Genomic DNA, 21632 nt, shown 5'->3' with positions numbered 1-21632 from the left:
TATTTTCTGTTTCTGTCTCTCCCCCCATTCCCTCTTTCTCTTCCTTTCTATCACTTCTCCATCTCTCTCTCTCTCTCTCTCTCTCTCTCTCTCTCTCTGTTTCTCCCATGCATTTTCTCCATGCACATTTCTCCTCTTTCTAAACCTCTGCATTTTTTTGTGTACACATATGCAGTGATCCTTTCATTGCTTATAGTTTAGTTATTTATGTTCTGCTTGCTAAGATTTGACTCCAGGATCAAAGGCACTCTAGTTTCTTTATGGCATTTGTCAGGAGATGCTCTGCTTGGTTTCACTGCACCCACAGATACAACCAAGGACCATTGACAAGGCAGTGGAGTCTTGAGGAGGGATCTCCAGCTGGGGAGCCTCCCCATTCTGGTACCCTACTGTGGGTACCCTCAGGCAAGTCACATAATACTCTAAACCTCATTTCATAGTGATAGAATGTACATAGAAGTACACACACACACACACACACACACACACACGCTTGTGCTTATTACATATATGTGTATATGTATTTGCTAATTTAGTATTTGAAATGACTATAGACCACACTTCAAGTAATGAAGATAACTGTATGCATATATGTTTATATATAATTTGTGTTGTGTTATTGATCAGTTTTTTGTTATCTGTCTGTCTGTCTGTCTATTTATTTGAGACTCATGAACTTAGGCTGCCCTCATTCCTGCTATGCAGCTGAGGCTTGTATTGAACTCCTGACCCTCTTGCCTCTACCATGTAAATGCTGGGATTACAGGTCTGAACTACCATTCCTGGCTAGATTTTTACATTTTTACTTCCTCCCTTTGACAGTGTTTCATGGAAAGGAATTTGGGGCCTGTCAGAATATGCTGTACCCAAGCAAACTTCCTGCCATTTGTTTCAGCATCCTTGGTTGGTCTCTGTCTGGGTAGAGGGCTACTGTGATGGTTGCCAAGTAGTGCTGGGCAACCTATCCTTCCTTAGGCATTGATTAGTTTCATCCTACTGTAAAGACCCTTGCCCTCTCCCTCCTTTGTTGTTTTTATTGTTATATGGATTGCTGTATTGTTACAGTCCAACACTATATATTTGTTCAAAAGTGTCCTCACTTTGGTGGTGATGGGTTAGGCAAGCTCTTATGGCTTTTGCCAACTCCTAATTGTATTTATATCATTTCTGTACTTACTGGCTTTTTTTTCTACTGACTTTTTTTGGAACCCTTGATTAGCATTTCATCAAGGAACTGTGGAGCTTACAAGTCAGACACTGGCTTCTGGGTGCACTTTCTGTCCCCTCAGTAACAGCCACGGAACAAACACATGCATACACACATATACACACTGAGTGTATGTGCACGCTCACAGCTCTATGTATTTCTGTATCCATCCATCTTTATTGCAATCCACACGCTTATGATTCTATTCTAACATACCAGAGCCATCTACTCCTTATGGGAGTGATTTTTTTTTTTTTTTGTAGAAAATCAGTTTTTTTTTTTTTTTTTTTTTTTAATGTAGACAGTACAGTGAACTTTCCTCTTAACACAGCTTTCATTAAATTTGGGTATGCTGCTTTTTTATTGAATTCTAGAAAGTCTTTAGTTTCTGTCTTTAATTATGTCCTGACCTGTTCTTCATTCAGCAGTGAGTTGAGTTTTCATGAGTTTGTAAGCTTTGTGTTATTTTTGCAGTCATTGATATCTGCTTTAATATAAGGAAGTCTGCTTGGATGCAGGGCGTCACTTCTGTTTTCTTGTGTCTATTGATATGTGTTTTGTGTCCACGTATTTTGGAGAGAGTTCCATGAGGTGTAGAGCAGAAGGTATATTCTTTTGTGTTTTGGGGGAAGTGTTCTATAAATATCTTTGGGTCCATTAAGTTTATACCCTCTGTTAGCTCCAGCATTTCTATGTTTAGTTTTTGTCTGGAAGACTGTGGTGGTTTGAATGATAATGGCTTCCATAGGCTTATAGGGCGCGGTACTATTAAGAGATATGGCCTTGTCAGAGTAGGTGTGGTTTTGTTGGAGGAATTGTTTGGACTTTGAAGTTTAGGAAGCTCTAACCAGGCCCAGTGTCTCTTTCCCTTTCCTCTCTTGGCTTCTTCTCTAGAACCATGTCTGCATGAATGCCACCATGCTTCCTGCCATGATGACAATGGATTAAACCTCTGAACTGTAATCCAGCCCCTATTAAATATTTCCTTTGTAAGAGTTGCCATGGCCATGGTGTCTCTTTATAGCAATAGAAACCCTAAGACAATGGTGAGAATGGGGTATTGGAGTTTCCCACTATTGGTGAGTGAGCATCAATGTCCTTTAAGCTGTCATAGTGTTTCTTTTACAAACTTGGGTACCCTTTTGTTTGGGGCACAGATGTTAAGAATTGAAATGTCATCTTGGTAGGTTTTTTTTTCTTCAGTGAGTATTAGTGTCTTTCCCTATATCTTTTGATTAGTTTGAAGTCTTTTTTGTTAGATCTTTTTTGTTAGATATTAAAGTGGCTGCACCAGCTTGTTTTATAGGTCTGTTTACTGAGTGTATCTTTTTCCAATTTTTTACCCTGATGTAATCTGTATCCTTGATGTTGAGGTGTGTTTCTTGGATACAGCAAATAGATCCTGTTTTCACATCCAATCAGTTAGTCTATGTCTTTTTACTGGGGAATTGAGACCATTAATGTTGAAAGATATCAATGACAAATGATGGTTTTTGTTATTTTTCTTGTTTATGGTTGTGCTGGTGGTGGTGATTTGTGTATAAGAAAGAGAGATAATGTGTGTGTATGTGCTTTTGATTTTGCTGGTTTGAGTTGTAACTGAGGTGTAATTAACCTCCCTAAGTTGGGGTTTTTATCTAGCAATCCTATTAGGGCTGGGTTCTGTTTAAGTTTGACTTTGCCATGGTGTATCTTATTTTCTCCAATTATGGTGATTGGTTTTGCAGGATATGAGTTGTCTGAGTAGTCTGAGCTGTTATCTGTGGCCTTGTAGCATCTGCATCACATCTGTTCAGGTCCTTCTGGCTTTTAGAATCTCCATTGAGAAGTTAGGTAATTCTAACAAGTCTGCCTTTATATGCTACTTGCTCATTTTCCCTTACATCTTTTAGTATTCTGTCTTTGTTCTTTATGTTTAGTGTTTTGATAATTATGTAGCCTGTTTCAATCTATTTGGTTTTCTGTATGCTTCTTGTGCCTTTATAGACATTTCTTTCTTTGGGGTAAGAAAATTTTCTTCTATGATTTTGTTAAAAATATTTTCTGGGTCTTTGAGTCAGGATTCTTCTCCATCTTCTATTCCTAATATTCTTAGGTTTGGTCTTTTCATAGTGTCCTTGGTTTCTTGGATGATTTGTATCAGGAGTTTTTTTAGATTTAACCTTTTGTTTGACATATATATACATTTGGTATTGTATTCATTGCCTGAAGTGTGCCTCTGTAGTACCTGTTTATATTCCTAAAGTTTTCATTTCCAGAATTCCATCAGTTTGGGTTGTCTTTATTGCTTCTATTTCCATTTTCAGGTCTTGAACAGTTTTATTTTTTTTCTCTCAATTGTGTGTTGGTTGTTTTTTGTTTTTTTTTTTTTTTTTTTTTTTTCTTTTTTGGCTTTCTTTAAGAGATTTGTTCATTCCTCGTACTCTTTGTGTTTTCCTGGGTTTCTTTCAGAGATTTATTAATTTCTTCCAATTGCTTGTTTGTGTTTTCCTGGATTTCTTCATTTCCTCTTTAAGGACCTTTATCATCTTCCTAAGTTGGTTTTAAGCTCTTCTTGTGCTTAGCTATGTTGGATGAATATTCAGGATCTGATGCAGTAAATGGCTGTGCCCTGGTGGAGACATAATTGTCCTACTTGTTATTGATTTGTTCTTATGCTGGCATCTAGGCATTGGGTTTGGAGTGATTATAGATCTAGGTGCTAACTTCTGGATTTGTTGGGTGGGTGTTTTGTTCCTTGGTTTCTGTCCCTCTCTGTATTCTATCTATCTATTTAAATTTTTTGTTTCATGTTCATTGGTATTCTGCTTGCATGTATGTCTAGGTGAGACTGTCAGATATCCCCTGGAACTAGGATTACAGACAGGTGTGAGTTGCCATGTGGTTGCTGGGAATTGAACCCGGGTCCTCTGCAAGAGCAACCGGCGCTCATAACAGCTGAGCCATCTCTCCAGGCCCCTCTCTGTATTTTAAGAGAGTGTGATGGCTGTGCTTTGCATGTTTTACTGGCCTGCTTGTGTAGTGTGCACACAGGGAATGCCTGGGCAGTGGCCAGCTTGAGTTGGGGCCTGGGATATAGGAAAAAGTGATGGGGGGAGTGAGTTTAGGAGGGGGTGGTCTGTGAGATCCACAGGACTTGTGGTCAGGGGTGTTGGTGGAGGAGGGAGGCTGCAGCTGGTGTTCCCTTACAGTCCTAAGAGGGATCAGCCTAAGGGATTGAGTGTCAGGGAGAGCTGAAAAGGTCTGTTGGCAGGCTCCCTGCTTTCCTGGCAGGCATGGACTGTGCTTGAGCAGGGAGGTGGGGGGTGGCAGGGGGAGAGTCCAGCTGAGTTGGACTGAAATACAGCTACAAGTTGGGGGAGGAAGGCTGTGAGGAGATGGTCTGTGGGTTCCATAGGAGATGTGTGCAGGGGAAAGAGGCTGCAACTGGTGTTTTGGGTCTGGGAGAACAGAGGGCAGAAAAGCTCTGCATCCAGGTTGCTTGGTTTTCTGTGCCTTGGCTATTACTGATTGTGTTGTTATGCTGACATCTACGAATCTGCCACTGATATGAATATATAGGTCTAGGTACTGATATCTGGATTTGTCTTTGTTGTTTGGGCATTTTGTTTCTTGGTTTCTGTTTCCTGTCAGGGTTTTCCGGGACTGTGATTGCTGTATGTTGCCTAGTAGGACATTTTCTTTTGAACTAATAATTGTAGCCACTGGGGGTTCCAAGTGTTATGTGTTTCTGTATACTAGTTGACACTTAGGAATGGGGCTAGGCCAGGGGTCTGAAGGGGTTCACAGGAGGGAGTAGAGCAGAACATAGTGTTCAGCCAGGATCTGCTTATTTTGTCAGTTTGGAATCAGGGAGTCAGGGACGAGAGGTCACCGCAGAGGGTTTGCTATAGTGCTGGTGATGAGCCTGGGGGTTTGGATCTAGAACAGCAAGAGAGGGGAAGATCTACAGACAGCTTACCTGGTTGTCTGGCAGAGTGGTTTGTGGGTTAGCAGGGAGTGCCTGCTGGAATTGGGGGCTTGGATAAAGCAACAATTGGGAAGAGGAAGGTTAGGAAGGCAAAGTTGTGGGATCTACAGGAGATGTCGGCAGAGGGGGAGGGGAGGCTTCACCAGGTGCTCTGCACCATAGTTAGGGATGAGCCTGGGTTTGGAGGAGAGGAGAGTGGTAAAGGTCTTCAGTTAGCTTGCCTGTTTCCCTGGCTTCCTCAGCTGCTGTGTTCACAGGGAATGCTTGCTGCTTTTGCAGACTGAGATGAGTTGGGGAAAGGGAGGTTGGAGAAGTCCTTTGTGATCTGTGTGGGATGGGGTCAGAGAGGAAGAGAAGACTATAGCAAGTGATCTACAGAGCTGGTGATGAGACTGGAGGATTGGGACTGGAGGAGAAGAAGGGAAAGGGGAGAAGCTCTGTTCTCAGCCTATCTGCCTCCCTGGCCTCCTCTTTGAGTTTTAAAAACAGCCTTAGTCAATGGAGCATAGTTTTTTAAAGCTAACATGCAAGTCTTTGATAATTTCCTTCCATACTTTTAGTGACCAAAAGCCTAATAGATCAGTTTGTTTAATTGAAAAAGTTGTTTAGAAGTGATGGGTAGACATTTGTGATGATTGTATTTAAGAATAGCAAGCTAGTGTCATGTTTGTGGTTATACTTAAATCCTTTACATTGGAGACTGAAATTTTTCAGGACTGTTCAGAAAACTTTGATGACTTCAGAGTGACTAATGTTCTCATTGTAGATGAAGTGACATCATTATTTTTTGGACAGGGAGTTTTGTTGAAGTGCAGAGTATAGTCAGTGATGATGAACTTCAAACAGAGTCATCGGAGGCTTCTAAACATCCCTCTGAACAAGGTACAGAGGAACCAAGGGGAACTCAGGAGGAAGAAACCGCCAGTGACACAGAGTGCCTCCTGGAGGACAGCACTCACGGTGAGGACGTGGCCATGGAAGAACCCAGGAAAGCTGAGAGAGATGCTGAGGACTCTCCCGATGAATGGCAAGATGTTAATTTGGTAATAGTAGAACACATTTTTTAACTTTGTGCCAAGGAAGCCAAGCCTGTGACTTTTGAGACTTTAAGAGTTGCTAGATAAATAATTGCGAGATGTTTTATAATCCATCTTGTTACTCATAGCTTCCTATTAAAACGTAAGTTACACCTGGGGTTTAGATAGGCGAATATGATCTAGTGAGGGCAGTGTTGCCTGGAAATCCCAAGTGGAAACACTGTAAGGAGAAACAGCTTATTGGTTATTTCAGCCAGAGGAAAGCAGGCTTCTCTGCAACAAATGACCATAATTGGATCTCAACTATAATTATCTGTGGATGGAACCTGTTTTATAGGAGGAACTAGATGCCCTGGAGAGTAACCTCTTAGCGGAACAGAATTCACTGAATGCTCAAAAACAGCAGCAAGAGCGGATCGCCGCCTCCGTAACAGGCCAGATGTTTCTGGAAAGCCAGGTGAGTCTGACTTTAGCTTGGTCTTCCTTAGGCTTGTCCTTGGAGGAGCTGTGTGACAATGTCATACCCCCTTGTGGTCAGGGTCCACAGTGAATTTCCCTGCATGTGTTTTCTCTTACTACAGGAACTCCTGCGCCTATTTGGCATTCCCTACATCCAGGCTCCCATGGAGGCAGAAGCACAATGTGCCATCCTGGACCTCACTGATCAGACTTCTGGAACCATCACTGATGATAGTGATATATGGCTGTTTGGAGCTCGGCATGTCTATAAGAATTTTTTTAACAAAAACAAGTTTGTAGAGTACTACCAATACGTAGACTTCCACAACCAATTAGGTAAGACTCAGAGTGATCACTTCTCACAGTTGACCCTCAAGATTTGACTCATATGGTTTTTCTTTTCAAGGAACTAATTGATGCATGAACAAAATGGGATGTCCTAGGATATTAAAAGTCGGATTTAGGAAGTTAAAATCCTTGAGTCTTTCTTGCAGTTAAATCATCTGACAGAATTATTTGAATGCTTACTTGACAGGGAGCCAGAGATGTTCTCATAGAGTGGAGCCATTGCTGCTTCTGCCGCTATGAGTGTGCCTGACATTTACCACACCATTCATCCAATCAGTTGGGAAATGCACACTGACGCTCATGTGCCAGTCATTCTTGACAGTGGCATAGTAGCCAAGAATGAAACAACCTAGTGGAAGAGGCATATGCTGGCTATGTTAACAAATCATAATCTGACAGTTGGTGTGTGCCATAGGAAAAAAAAAACAACAAAGCAGAGTGAGAATGAGATGCAGCTGCAGGAGAGCACATGCTGCTCTTGACAGAGGTGTCATTAGGGAAGGCTTTGTTTGCGGCAGCCTAGGGCAGGCTCCCTAAGGAAATAGTAAGAAAATATAAATACACATTTGACAAAGGTCGTGTCAGAGGAACTTAAAGATTTCAAGACCTTGCCGCAGAAGCTTGCTTGTATACATGCTCTAGGGAGCCAAGAAGGCCAATAGAAGTGGGGGAGGGGGTGATATCAATAGTTAACCTTGGAGAGAGGAAACTGAAGCCTTGTAGTGTCTGGTGCACCAGAGAAAGCAGTGTGCATGTCCTGGCGTGGGAGGAGCGTGGGAGGAGGGGTTCTAGCTTCTTGGTTCTAGGCCAGTCATACAGCGGAGCAGAGGAAGGGAGTGTTGAGTTGAGATGAGAGGGTCACTGCATAGGTCGGCAGGGGCGCTCAGTGGGTAATGGGATGCTTATGCTTGTGGGTAGAGGAAGCAGGCAGGATCACTAAATGTAGAGAAATAAGAATGTTTAAAACTTAAAGCTCAGCTGAGTGATAGCTAATGAATGAACCTATTTTTAAATAAAACATGTGTCTTTGGATGTTGGCTTAGCATATGCAGTTTATAAAAATACTAAATATAACTGTTGCTATTTATGCAGGATTGGACCGAAACAAATTAATCAACTTGGCTTATCTACTGGGCAGTGATTATACTGAAGGGATCCCGACAGTCGGCAATGTGACAGCCATGGAGATTCTCAATGAGTTCCCTGGGCGAGGCCTGGACCCACTCCTAAGATTCTCGTAAGGCTTTTCTTCATGTCTCTAATTCAGGTATTTTTATAAATACTCAGATTAACAAATGGATTCTTTTTTTTAAGCTGAGCTCTTACTGTGTTGCCTAGGCTGAGCTCAAACTTGCAATTCTCTAGCCTCAGCTTCCTACGTAGCTGCTACTGTAGGTGTGTGCTACCACAACTGGGATCTGTTTCTAAGATCATGACGTATCCCATCATCATACGTTGAGGGAGCAATGGGAGACAGTGGCTGTGGCTTCGAGGGCCCTGGGGAGTCTGTTTTCAGTCTGTTTTGGTCTCATCTTAGTCATGCCTGGGCTTCTCCTAGTCCAGGGACACAAAGCCAGTTCTGCATTGCTTGTTAGTGTGTGAGCTGCCTCTGAGTTCATTCAGATCGTTGTGGAATGGCCAAAATGAGTCATATATACAGGTCTTAGGGATGGGAAAGGTGAGAAGTTACAGCATATACACTCAGGTTTCCTTATGGAATCGGATAATGGGTTTTGGAAAAACAAATGAAATCATTCAGTGTTGCCAGTTAAATTGTTCACCACTCGTTTAGTGTTATGAAAGAAGTCAACCAGAAACGTGCTTGGAGGGCCAGGGCCAGGAACTAACATGGTAACGTCATTGTCCAAGAAAACACATGTGCTGAACCAGAGGTATGCTGTACTTGCGGTGCAGCTTCTGAGCTTTGGAGACCAAGTATTTTTTTCTTCACCATGGGCTGTGACAAGTATTTGACAGAAGGAACTTAAGGAAGCGTTAAATTTATTTATTTTGGCTGATATTCAGTGGTCTAGTCTACTTTGGCTAGGGGCATGGCGGTCAGAAGCAGAGAGAAATGAATGCTGTGTGCAGCTCATTTTCTCCTTTTCCTTCAGTCTAGACCCTAGAACACCAGATGCTGCTGGCCATATTTACAGGGATGATCTTCAGACCTAAGTTAGTTCAGCCTAAAAGCTCTGTCACAGACATAGTCAGAGCTTTCTCTCCATAGGGAATCTAGGGCCTGTCAATTTTATAATCAGTATTAATTGTCAGAGACTCCCAGTCTCAGAATTGGTAGGAGCTGTGTCTCTGAAAGTAGTTTTAAAAATTATGTTTATGTATTTATTTTTAACAATTTATTTATTTTTATGTATATATATTTTTTTACCTGGATGTATGTCTATCACAAGCATGCAGTGCCAGATCCTCTGAGGCTGGAGTTACAGATAGTTGTAAGCCACCATGTGGTCCTGAGAATTGAACCTGGGTCCTTTGGAAGAGCAGCCAGTGCTCTTAATCTTTGAGTTATCTCATTGTGGAGAGTCAGGACAACTTATGAGGGTCAGTTCTGTTTCTACCGTGCCAGTCCTAGGGATTGAACTCAGGTCATCTGACCTGGCAGCAAACAACTTTACGTGTTCATTCATCCCACTGACTCAGAAAGTAGGGGTTTTTGTTTTTGTTTTGTTTTGTTTTTTGTTTTTTTTCTCAATGGCATTAAAAAAAAACTTGAAATATGACTCATATAACATGAATTCATCTCTTTAAGAGGTAAAATTCATCATTGTCTAGTTTGTTAGCAAGGTTACAAGGTTCCCTTGCAAGCACCAGATTGCCACGGGTAATGGGTTTAATTCAGTTGTGTTCTCTTGTGTTGTGAAGAGTCAGTACTGAGATGCAGTGTGTGACTGCAGGGATCGCTGGCTCCAGGCAGCCTCAGGGAACATGCTGGTGCACTCACCTAATGCTTCCTTTCTCTTGCTGCACCTCTCTTGCTGAGAAGCTGACATACTGGGGTTAAGTTATTGACATACTCGGGAATTAGCTCATCAAACATGGCTGGTAAAGAACTATGTAGCTGCAAATGACATTCTTCCACAAAGGAGTAAATATATCATAGCAACATTGCAGAGTATGCATTAAGATGATTTTACTCAACAGTTAATTAGAAGAAGCTGCAGTTACATGCACATTATACCCATTAGACATGCACATTATTCACACACGCATGGTAGCTGGTGTATCGTGTACCATAGCTTTATTTTCTTATGTTGTTTTTCCTTTTTTCCCCTTACACAATATATTCTGAATTTGTTTCTCTTCCCTCTGTTCCTAGCTGTTTCCATCCAGATCCACTCCCCCCGCCCCCTTTCTGTCTCTCATTAGAAAACAAATAGGCTTCTATGGGATAATAATAAAATAAGTTAAAACAAAGCTAACACATTGGAATTATACAAAACAAACAAACAGAAGGAAAAGAGCCTAAGAGCAGGCACAGGAAACAGAGACCCTTTGTTTACACACTCAGGAATCCATAAACACTAAACTGGAAGCTATAGTATATAGGAAAAGGACACTCCTCCCACCTCCTTTTCCCTCAGTGTTGTAGGTGACGATTAATATTTATTATAGGGTTATCTTCTAGTAAAGCTTGCTGTTAATCGTCAGCAGCTGTATAACCAAATCACCACACAGAGACTGGGATTTTAGTTATCCTAGAACACAATGCTGGGCAATATTACTCCCTCCTAAACCTCCAAGCCCTCAGTTTCCTAAATATTTAGATTTCCCACATTATACTTGCTTTTTGTGAAATCTTAGGTCTGGTTCATGCTCCACATCCTCCAAGATCTCTCCTCCAGCTCTGCTCTCTCGCTCTCCTCCCGCCCCTTCTTCTCCCACTCATCTCCTGCAACTAGACACAATGTTGAGCTGGGAGGAGCCAGAGGACAGGAAAGAGGGGAGGAGCCAGAAGGCAGGATGTGTTTCTGAGTATTGGGAGCTGACACTTAGGAGTGGGAGTGGACTTGTGGGTGTAGGTGAGGGTGCAGAAGGTCCACAGGAGGGAGCAGAGCAATGTGTTCCACCAGAATCTGCTTAGTCCCCTGAGAATGGGGGCAGAGAGTGAGAAGAAGCCGTAACAGATAATATGCTCCAAAACTAGGAGTGAGACTGGGGCATTGGATATGGAGGAGAGGAGGAGGAGTGAAGACCTGAAGCTTGCTTACCTGCCTCACTGGCTACTGGCTTCTCTGACAGGCTTGGCTGAATGGTTCTCAGAGAAGCCTGCTGGGATTAGGAGCTGTGATGGCAGTATGAGTGGAAAGAAGGTTGGAAGAGATCTATCTGATGGAGGCGTATATCAGGGAGTGACCTCAGATATAAGAGGAAAGGAGGGATTAGTGAAGATCCCCAGTTAGGCTACCTTGTTCCTTGGCTGTATTGACCTGTGGGTTCTCAGGCAAGGCCTACTGGAGTTGGGGGCTAGGATAAAGCAATGAGCAGGAAGAAGCGAATTTAGAAGGTAAGATCTGTGAGGTCCATTGGAGATGGGGCCCAGGGAGGAAGGGAGGCCTCAGTAGGTAATCTGCTACAGAGCTGAGGATGAGAACTGGGGGACTGGATTTGGAGGAGCAGAGAGAGGTGAAGTTCTGCAGTTAGCCTACTTGCTTTCCCAGCTGGAGTGGCTTATATGCTTTCCCAGGGACTGCTTCCTGGATTCGGGTGCTGGGATAAAGTAATGAGTAGGGGGAGGGAGATTGTGAGGGAATTTGTATGATTTATCGTAGATGGAGGCAGGGGGTTAAGAAAGGCTGAATGAAGCAGGTGTTCTGCTGCAGAGCTGTGGTGAGACTGGGGGATTGGATTTGGAGGAATGGAGGAATGGAGTGAGAGGTGAAGAGGTTCTGTTAGTCTACCTGCTTCCCTGATAGGCTGTTTGTTTGTTTGTTTGTTTGTGTTTGAAAAAGCAATGGAATGCTGTTGTATGTTGTAAAGTCAGCTTCAGGGACTTCTCTGGCTCTGGTGTCAACGCTTCTTGGACTGGCTGAACAGTCCCTCCTTCCTGTTTGAGTCTGGAGTGTTGTATGAAGGCAGAGCTAATATTTAGGAAGACAGGTAGGAATCTAGCAGAGCACGGCACTTTGGGTTTTTTTGTTTGTTTTGTTTTTTTGTTTTTTGCCACTAGCATTTAAATATGAGGTTGTATTCCCCAAATGTTTTGGTTGGTTCAAGGAAAAAAGGAGCTCAAGATCCTGTGCCCCTGTTGTTCCTAAGTAAGCTCAAGATAGCTGGGGTGAAGTGACAGCCCCTCCTCCAAGCACGTGTTCTTCAGCCTCATCACAGTGGCTGCCACTTCTTACTGTCTCCTGCCAGCCTGGTTGAGAGACTCAGCCCTGTTTTTCCATCTTCCTTGGCAGTGCCTGGCTCTTACATTAAGGTATGTATTTAGGGCTGATGCTCACTGTGGTTTTTCCTATATTATGTTGTAAAACTGGTTAAGAAAACATTTTTTTCTATGGTCTGTATAATGGCCCATTTGTCACTTTCCTAGAGGACTCAAGTTCAGGTCTCCACAGCTACTTCAGGTCATGACACCTGCACATACGTCACACACACACACACACACACACACACACACACACACACTCACACACAACAAACAAAAAAATTTTTTTTTAATTTTATTTTTTTCTTATCAGTTACATTTTATTAACTCTGTATCCCAGCCGTGTCCCCATCCCTCATTCCCTCCCAGTCCCTCCCTCCCTCCCTCATCTCCACCGTGCCCCTTTCCAAGTCCACTGATGGGGGGACCTCCTCCCCATTCATCTGATCCTGTTTTATCAGGTATCTTCAGGACTGGCTGCAAAGCTCTCCTCTGTGGCCTAACAGGACTGCTCCTCCCTTGGGGGGTGGGGAGGCCAAAGAGCCAATCATTGAGTTCCTGTTAGAAATAGTCCTTGTTCCCCTCACAATGGGAAACCAATTGGTTACTGAGCTACCACAGGCTACATCTGAGCAGAGGTTCTAGGTTATATCCATACATGGTCCTTGGTTGAATGTCAGTCTCAGAAAAGACCCTGTGCCCAGATATATTTGGTCCTTGTGGAGCTCCTATCCTTTCCCCATCAGACTAACTCCCCTTCTTTCTTATGATTCCCTGTACTCTGCCAAAGGTTTGGTCATGAGTCTTTGCTTTGAAAACACTGCTAGTTAGAGTCTTTCAAATGCGCTCAGTAGACTCCTGTCATACATTCAATGCACATCCCATCTTGTCTTTCTAAACGAGGATTGATCATCTTATGCCATGTCCGCTCTCTTGATTATCTTTTTTAGGTGTACAGATTTCATTATGTTTATCACATCTTATAGGTCTATATAAGTGAGTATATACTGTGTTTGTCTTTCTCCTTCTGGGATATTTCACTCAGGATGATCTTTTCTAGATCCCACCATTTGCCTGCAAATTTCATGATTTCCTCCTTTTTGATTGCTGAGTAGTATTCCATTGTGTAAAAATACCACAATTTCTGTACCCATTCCTCCGTTGATGGACATCTGGATTGTTTCCAGGTTCTGGCTATTACAAATAAAGCTGCTATAAACATGGTTGAGCAAATATTCCTTTTGTGTACTTGAGCAAACTTTGGGTATATACCTAGCAGTTGGTATAGCTGGGTCTTGAGGAAGCACTATTCCTAATTGTCTTAGAAAGCGCCAGATAGATTTCCAGAGTGGTTGTACCAGTTTACATTCCCACCAACAGTGGAGGAGGGTTCCCCTTTCTCCACAACCTCTCCAGCATGTGTTGTCCCTTGAGTTTTTCATCTTGGCCATTCTGATGGGTGTAAGGTGATATCTCAGGGTCGTTTTGATTTGCATTTCCCTGATGGCTAATGAGGATGAGCATTTCTTTAAGTGTTTCTCTGCCATTCGATATTCCTCTGTCGAGAATTCTCTGTTTAGCTCTGTTCCCCATTTTTTAATTGGATTACTTGGTTTGCTGTTTTTCAGCTTCTTTAGTTCTTCGTATATACTTGATATTAGTCCTCTGTCAGATAAAGGGTTAGTGAAGATTCTGTCCCAATCTGTAGGCAGTCGTTTTGTTTTGATGACAGTGTCCTTTGCTTTACAGAAGCTTTTCAGTTTCATGAGGTCCTATTTGTTGATTGTTGCTCTTAAAGCCTGTGCTGTTGGTGTTCTGTTCAGGAAGTTGTCTCCTGTGCCAGTGAGTTCTAGGCTGTTCCCCACTTTTTCTTCTAACAAATTTAGAGTATCTGGTTTTATGTTGAGGTCTTTGATCCACTTGGACTTTAGTTTTGTGCAGGGTGATAAATATAGATCTATTTTCATTTTTCTGCCTGTGGACATCCAGTTGGACCAGCACCATTTGTTGAAGATGCTGTCTTTTTTCCATTGAATAGTTTTGGCTCCTTTGTCAAAAATCGAGTATTCATAGGTGTGTGGGTTTATTTCTGGGTCTTCTATGTCGTTCCATTGATCCTCCTTTCTGGTATTTTATGCCAATACCATGCAGTTTTTATTACTGTTGCTCTGTAGTACAACTTGAGATCGGGGATGGAGATACCTCCAGATGATCTGTTGTTGTACAGGATTGTTTTGGAGATTCTGGGTGTTTTGTTTCTCCGTATGAAGCTGAGAATCTTTTTTTCAAGATCTGTAAAGAATTGAGTTGGTATTTTGATGGGAATTGCATTGAATCTGTAGATTGCTTTTGGCAGGATGGCCATTTTCATAATGTTAATCCTACCAATCCATGAGCACGGGAGATCTTTCCATCTTCTGAGATCTTCTTCAATTTCTTTCTTCAAAGACTTGAAGTTTTTCTCAAACAGGTCTTTCACTTGCTTGGTTAGTGTCACCCCAAGGTACTTTATGTTACTAGTGGCTATTGTGAAGTGTGTTGTTTCCCTAATTTCTTTCTCAGCCCTTTTGTCTTTGGTATACAGGAGGGCTTCTGATTTTTTTGAGTTGATTTTGCATCCTGCCACTTTGCTGAAGGTGTTTATCAGGTGGAGGAGTTCTCTGGTTGAATTTTTGGGGTCGCTCATATATACTATCATATCATCTGCGAATAGTGACGCTTTGACGCCTTTCCGATTTGTATCCCCTTGATCTCCCAACAAAAATCTTAAAAAGAAAAGAAAGCATTCTTTTCCCTTGATTTTGGTATTGATGAAGACCACTGTTAGACTTCTGAACTCTAGGTGGCACTCCTAAGACACTCACTGAGGTTCTACAGGCTGAAACCCAGTTCCTGTTACTAATAATACCTGAAGAACTAGAACAGGGGATAGGCGTGCAGGATCCAATGAATGATCGGGTAGGTCAGGAGCGTGTTTGAGCTTTGATGGTGTTTTCTATCAGTCTCCTGTCGGCATGTTGCACTTACCTACCTCAAAACTCCAAAGCCTCCACTAGTATTACGTGGTGGTTCTGCGCCTGACTCTGAGGCTTGCTTAGAAGCCTTTTGTTCCTATTCTCTGGCTTGCAACAGCTCAAAGCTCAAGGGCCTGCTGAATGTTTTACATGGCAGGCAATATCAGTTAGGAGGCCGACAGACTGGCAGGCCTTGGGTCTTCTCTGTCTAGACCTCTGTGTAAGCACAGGTTCCTCAAGGCATGGTGGCTGCTTCCAATGGCAGCTTTTTCCAGACACAGGAAGTGGACAGGCTTATTAAACACTCCATAGTTATCACCTGTGATGATTTCGTCATCAGAGAAGTAGTATTAAAAGAAAAAAAAAAAAGTGTGTCTTTCTTGAATTTGCTGTAATTATCATTAAGATGGAAAAATTTTAAAGTGGACTTAATATAAAAAAATCAAAATTAACAGCCTGTTTTTGCGTAGATCATTGCCCAACCCACCAGAGAACAATAATTCTTGCTATTACTTATAATTTAAAAGGTCCTACCATCTCTTTCTGCACATACACCCCCTGTCTATCATAGCCTATTTTGTGTTGAATGACATCTGCACTAAAACAACGATTATGTGCCTGACATTTTTGGATCCGCTGTACCTTTCACTTCACTGACCAGAGGCCTAGAGAAGTTGCTGCTTTGTGCTACTGTGCTTTGAGCAGAAGCCCTGGGGGGGGGGGGGTTGTCATCTGATGCTGACAGTGAAGTCTTGAGCAAAGTACCACTGTGTGAGTTTATTTCTTCTTCTGAGAGCTGAGAGTAACGATACACGTGAAATATTTAACCTGGTGTAAGATCTGTCCTTGGTTGCTTTGTATTCTACACCACATACATTTGTGCTGGAATTAGGACTTGAAATTGCATTTCTGAACTTTCTATTTAGCTCTTTCCCTCCAGGGTGACAACTGTAATGTCTCCCTGCCTTATAAGTAATTGCTCCTGTTACCTTGCAGAGAGTGGTGGCATGAAGCTCAAAACAGCAAGAAGGTCACTGCCAATCCCCATGACACCAAAGTGAAGAAGAAATTACGGAAGTTGCAGCTGACACCCGGCTTCCCCAACCCCGCAGTTGCAGATGCTTACCTCAGGCCTGTAGTCGATGACTCCAGGAGATCGTTTCTGTGGGGCAAACCTGATGTTAACAAGATTAGAGAATATCCTTCCATTTTTAAAATTTATGATAATATTAAGCTACAGACTTGTTGGGTTTAAAACTTAGGGAACCTGGCTCTTCCTCCTCCTCCTCCTCCTCCTCCTCCTCTTCTTCTCCAATGTTCTATTTATCTGAGGCCCTCATAGTTGTCTTCCCTCTTCAGTTTTACTGAGGACTTTTTTTTTTTTAATCTCCCAGTGCTGGGAAATGAATCCAGGGCTTCATGTATATGAGGCAAGTATCCTTCAGTAAGGATCTTTATTTGAAACAAGCCTTTTATCTGACCACTTCACTCTATGAATGCAATTATTCTGGGAGACAGGGAATGGCGTTAATGGTTGGTTCTTAAATTTTTTAAAAATTACTTGTTAAGTCTCTTTAAAAAACTTCTGTAATTCTTAACTGCGAGCACATTTTGTCAGAGGTATTTTGGCTGGAACAACACAAAGACAGATGAATCCCTGGGCCCAGTACTAAAGCAGCTGAACGTCCAGCAGGTAATTGTGGATTTTCTTTATGTCGCAGTTAGTAGGGTGGGAGCTGCTAACGTCCAGTTAACAGTCTTGTTTCAGGGCAGGTGATTGAAGGCTTGAAACCATGACACCTTAAAGAACAGAGTGAAACCACAGGGGAGATTGGGCCCGAAATCCATTTTTTTACTGTCACTGTTAGTGCTGCAGTGTCCTTATTTATGCTGACTTTGAAAAAAATTCTAGCCTAATAAATAATTTCATAGTAAGATGTTTGAGATGAAATGTTTTACCCTGGAGATATCTTCAATTTTTAAAAGCCCAGGAAATATTCACTCTAAAACAATTCTAATCATTCAAGCTTCTTCAAATATTAACATTTTAATTTACAACTTAGGATCTGGTCTTTATAGTAACATTTCTGCAAGAGGGTTTTTTTGAGGAGGAAAATTCCCTTTTATGTGGCTTTCTTCTAAATGGGTATCAGTCGTATTCATGTGTTCTGCTCACATTGGATAAGCCTTCTTCCATCTCAGAAGCTACTCATGAAACATGCATAGAAATACAAATGAAACTACAATATTTAAGTCAATGAAATCAGTGTCTAATAAATTTGGGTAATTTAGGAAAAAATCCAATACAAGTAAGTGACTTAAGACATATTCCCAGGGCTTTTCTTTTGTTTGCCTGATGACATTTACCCACCAGAAATAGAAGCCAACTAAGAATAAAAATATTTTCTAGTGACCTTAATTTCAGATAAATGCCATTGTAATATATTTTCTCTTTCCATTATGCATTTTCTTTCTTTAAAGAGTACAGATAATGTAGACAGCAAAGATAGTAGATTAAAACTGCTGTCTCCCTCCTAATGGTTGTTGACATGGGTTAGTTGTCTCTGTTTACCGTACTGACTTGCTCCTCTGCGTAAATACTTGTTGATGGTGTGGGCCTCCTCTTCCGCTCGGCTCCTCAGCGTATTCCAGCTTCTGTGAACTGCATCGCTTTTTGTATTTCAGAGGACCAGCTTACCTTCCAGGACAGTTCACATTGACTGTTTCTATGTTGTTGGGCTTTTAGTTCTCAAGCAGTTATGAATAATGCTGTGATATACACTAGGTTTAAGGTGTCTTCTCAGCAGTGGATTTGTTGCACTAAAGGCTTGACTTTTGTTTCCTGTGTAGCTTTTAATGGTTCCTAATGCATCAGCAAGGTTTTCTCTTGAGGACTATAATGCTAAGGCTTTTAAAAGAAAGGCATTAATGACTTAGGCACAGACTCTGAAAATGTTGCTATCAAAGAAAAGGATACAGTTGTTACAAAAACAAAACAAAGCAAACAAAAAATATTTCACTGCTAGAACTGCCTTCTGGGAGGCCATGAATCTAAATTCTTGGAACTAGTAATCCAATGTGAGTGATCACACTTGAACTTGTTGATTTGGCCTAGAAACTACTTACTTACCTGACTTACTGTTTCTTTTTATTTTAGACCCAGCTACGAATTGACTCCTTTTTCAGATTAGCTCAACAGGAAAAACAAGATGCCAAACACATAAAGAGCCAGAGGCTGAGCAGAGCAGTGACATGTATGCTAAGGAAAGAAAGGGAAGAGGCAGCCAGTGAGCTGGAGAAAGAGATTGATGAAGCAAAAGGAGAAACCCAGAAAAGAAGCCTACCAAACCCAGGAGAGACATCAGTCCCCAAAAGAAGGAGGCCTTCTGGAAATGGTGGGTTTCTGGGGGCCCCCTGCCTCTCAGAATCAGCCGGGGAGTCTTCAAGTGAGGATGCAGAAAGTTCGTCTGTGATGAGTGCACAGCAGAGACGATCAGCTGAGTCGTCAACAGTCAGTTGCTCAGATTTGCCAGACTTACAGCCTCGTGGGAGGGATGGCCATATGTCCACCAGCAGCTCCAGTGAGGACGATGGGGACAAAGCTAAGGCTGTCCTCGTGACTGCTAGACCCGTATTTGAGAAGAAAAGGAAGACGCTAAAGAGTATGAGGAGAAGAAAAAGAAAAGCCTAAAATTTAGAAAGCCAGTGATTTGAAGAATAGTGCTTGCAATGGTTATGTATTGAGAGCATAAGATTAAATTTATTTGTATAATCGGTTTTGAATGTGTGGTTTATTTTATTTTATTTTTTGATTTGTAAAGTTTATTAAAAATCAAAGTACAGAAAAACTTTACATAAAAATAATATGTTTTAGTGTTCATATTGTAGTCCACATACAAAATTGAAACATGATATGTTTTGGTCAAAGTGTAGTGCACATATCCATGGTAGCCAGGCCAATTCATCTGATTTATCATTACAGGGGTAGGCACGTACTTATAGTTGAGGGTAGCATTTTAAATGCACATCAGTGGGTCGCTGGGAACAGTCCCAGAGTGTTCCTTACTGTAGACACTGTCAATATTGCGAATGTGTAGCGACTAGTACAGGCCTATGGATCACTGTTCATAAATAGTTCTTATTTTTTAACTTATTTTTATTTCATAAATATTCTTCAGTAACAGGTCCACAATTTAAATAGTTTTAAATATTTTGGATAATGCCAAACCTCATGAACTGCAGACACAGGGTGCTACTCTACCCTAGAATGCCTCACAGAGTCAACAGCTTCACAAGGCCTGACAACAGAGGGACAGACTGTGGTTTTTAAAACATGGATGCTAAACTGGACAGAGTTTCAGTGTGCTACAATTTTTCTGGTGTTTTCTACTTTATCATCATTTCTATTATCTTAGCATGTCTGAAGGTTTGAACCCACATTAAGGAAAAGGAAGGGATTTCTGTTGGTGAGTGCTCTCTCAATATGTGTTCGTCTAGGTCCCAGTCAGACCTAGACAAGAAGAAAAATATCCTTACTTCTCAGTCCAGCTGGCAGCTGGACTGGCAGCTCCAGCAACTCAGTCCCTGCCATCCACTATTGTCCCAAGCAGACAGCAGAAGAGGGCCTCATGCCTGGATCATGGAACGACATTGTTTTGTCTCAACAGGTTAATGCTAAAACATCTCAAGAGTGTTTTTTCAAGTTGTTATTTAGAACATACTGGTCTATCTATAGTTTTGTTAGAATCATGAACATGGTATACTTCATAAAGTAACCTTTCAGCTCATTAATCTTTTCTTCAGCTTTATCTGCATTTTACTGTTAAAATAAATCATTCAGTTCTTTATTTTTATCATCCTGAACACAGTTCTTTTAAAGTCTGTGTCTGGGTCACCTGTAAGTTTATACTATTTCTTAGTTTGCCTGGTGAACTTTGGTGGCTGGACTTGCTGTGTTAAAAGCCGAAGAAGTTTTTCTGGCTAGCAGTCCAGAAAGTCTCTTGAGAGGCAGTAGTGCTTGAGGTCACGTCTTCTACGGCTCGGGGCTGATTTGCATTCTTGCTAAGGCTTCTACTTCTGTTTTCTCCTCGTGCCTAGGAAATAGCTTCCAGGAGAACCCGCTAGAAGCCTGGGTGTTTCTCCTCGTTTTTGCTCTTTGTCTCCCTTTGCTTTTGTAATACTTTTCATTCCCTTAAACAGTTTAGTTAGCAAACTCTTGAGTATAAACTCAGCACTGAAGGTGTCTGTGGCTACCCATTCTTTCCAGAATCCTGGGCTTGTGGTTCCTAGCTACTTTATCTGCCCCAAATATTCTTTTGTCTCCCCAGTCCTATGAGGTTGTCCAAAGTGATCTGGGATACTGGTCTGTTGTCCTTTCTCTGGCTTCTTAGCCTTCTTTTATTTTTTGAACTTTGAGAGATATTCTTTATTGAGATAATTGAGGAGCTAAGGTGTGGATTCATTACTGGATTCTTCATCTCATACAATTAAAATATCAGAAATATTGACTCCTCCCTGCTTGCCCTGCTGGGGTCTGATGGGCAAAATTTTCACTCTGACATTAGTCCTATGTCTTCACGTCTCTCACCTACCACAAGATAGTTATTGCACATAGCCTGGCTGGCCTGCCATGATGATGTGATCCACGTTGGTAATCTAAACAGTCAAGCTTCTGCTATTTTAACACCAAGTCAGTGACTGAGTCACCCACGAACAAGTAGAATTAGCACTGATCCTCCTATCAAACATTAACATTTTCTCCCTTTAAAGAGTATGAATCAGGAAATCAATTGCCTTGAGGAAATGTTTTTCTCTACTGTGCAGATTTGTGCAGACTGTGAAGTGTTTAATAAAGGCATAGGAAGCTACTCAAAAATAGGGATGACAAGCCTCTTGGATAGGGCTAAGTAGATGAAATTACCCACAGGATTCACAAACTTGTTATGAATACAGAAATATGCTCATGTACTCAGGGAGCCAAATGATGGCTTTGGTGAGGAAAAAGGCAGCTCTCTTCCTATGTGTGAGAATTTTACTTTTCTTGACTGCAAGCAACAGATAATGCTCTGCTAAGTACAAAGTATTTCCTAAGATATTTCACCAGAGTGGGAGTTAATGTTTCTTATTGCTATGGTAAAAACCTAAAGGAAACGCGAAGAATATGTATTAGTATGTATGCTTGACCTGGTGACTTTATGTGCGCCATGTG

At 41.7% G+C, this 21632-nt stretch overlaps 1 protein-coding gene across 1 annotated transcript in view; it reads left to right on the top strand.

Moving 5' to 3' along the window:
• Ercc5 (ERCC excision repair 5, endonuclease) overlaps positions 1-19201 on the top strand; it is a 37932-nt gene extending 18731 nt beyond the window's left edge. The window contains exons 9-15 of the mRNA XM_055605409.1: positions 5973-6220; positions 6552-6671; positions 6796-7009; positions 8114-8258; positions 16421-16623; positions 17035-17117; positions 18582-19201. Coding sequence (XP_055461384.1) covers positions 5973-6220; positions 6552-6671; positions 6796-7009; positions 8114-8258; positions 16421-16623; positions 17035-17117; positions 18582-19115 — 1547 coding nt within the window. The 3' untranslated portion in view covers positions 19116-19201. The remainder of the gene's footprint in view (positions 1-5972; positions 6221-6551; positions 6672-6795; positions 7010-8113; positions 8259-16420; positions 16624-17034; positions 17118-18581) is intronic.
• Positions 19202-21632: the final 2431 nt, after the last annotated feature.

This window comes from Psammomys obesus, unplaced genomic scaffold (genome assembly GCF_907164565.1).
Source record: "Psammomys obesus unplaced genomic scaffold, mPsaObe1.curated_primary_1811, whole genome shotgun sequence".
NCBI lineage: Eukaryota > Metazoa > Chordata > Mammalia > Rodentia > Muridae > Psammomys > Psammomys obesus.
The sequence above is the reverse complement of the archived record's forward strand: the minus strand, read 5'-3'. Positions and strand labels throughout refer to the sequence as shown.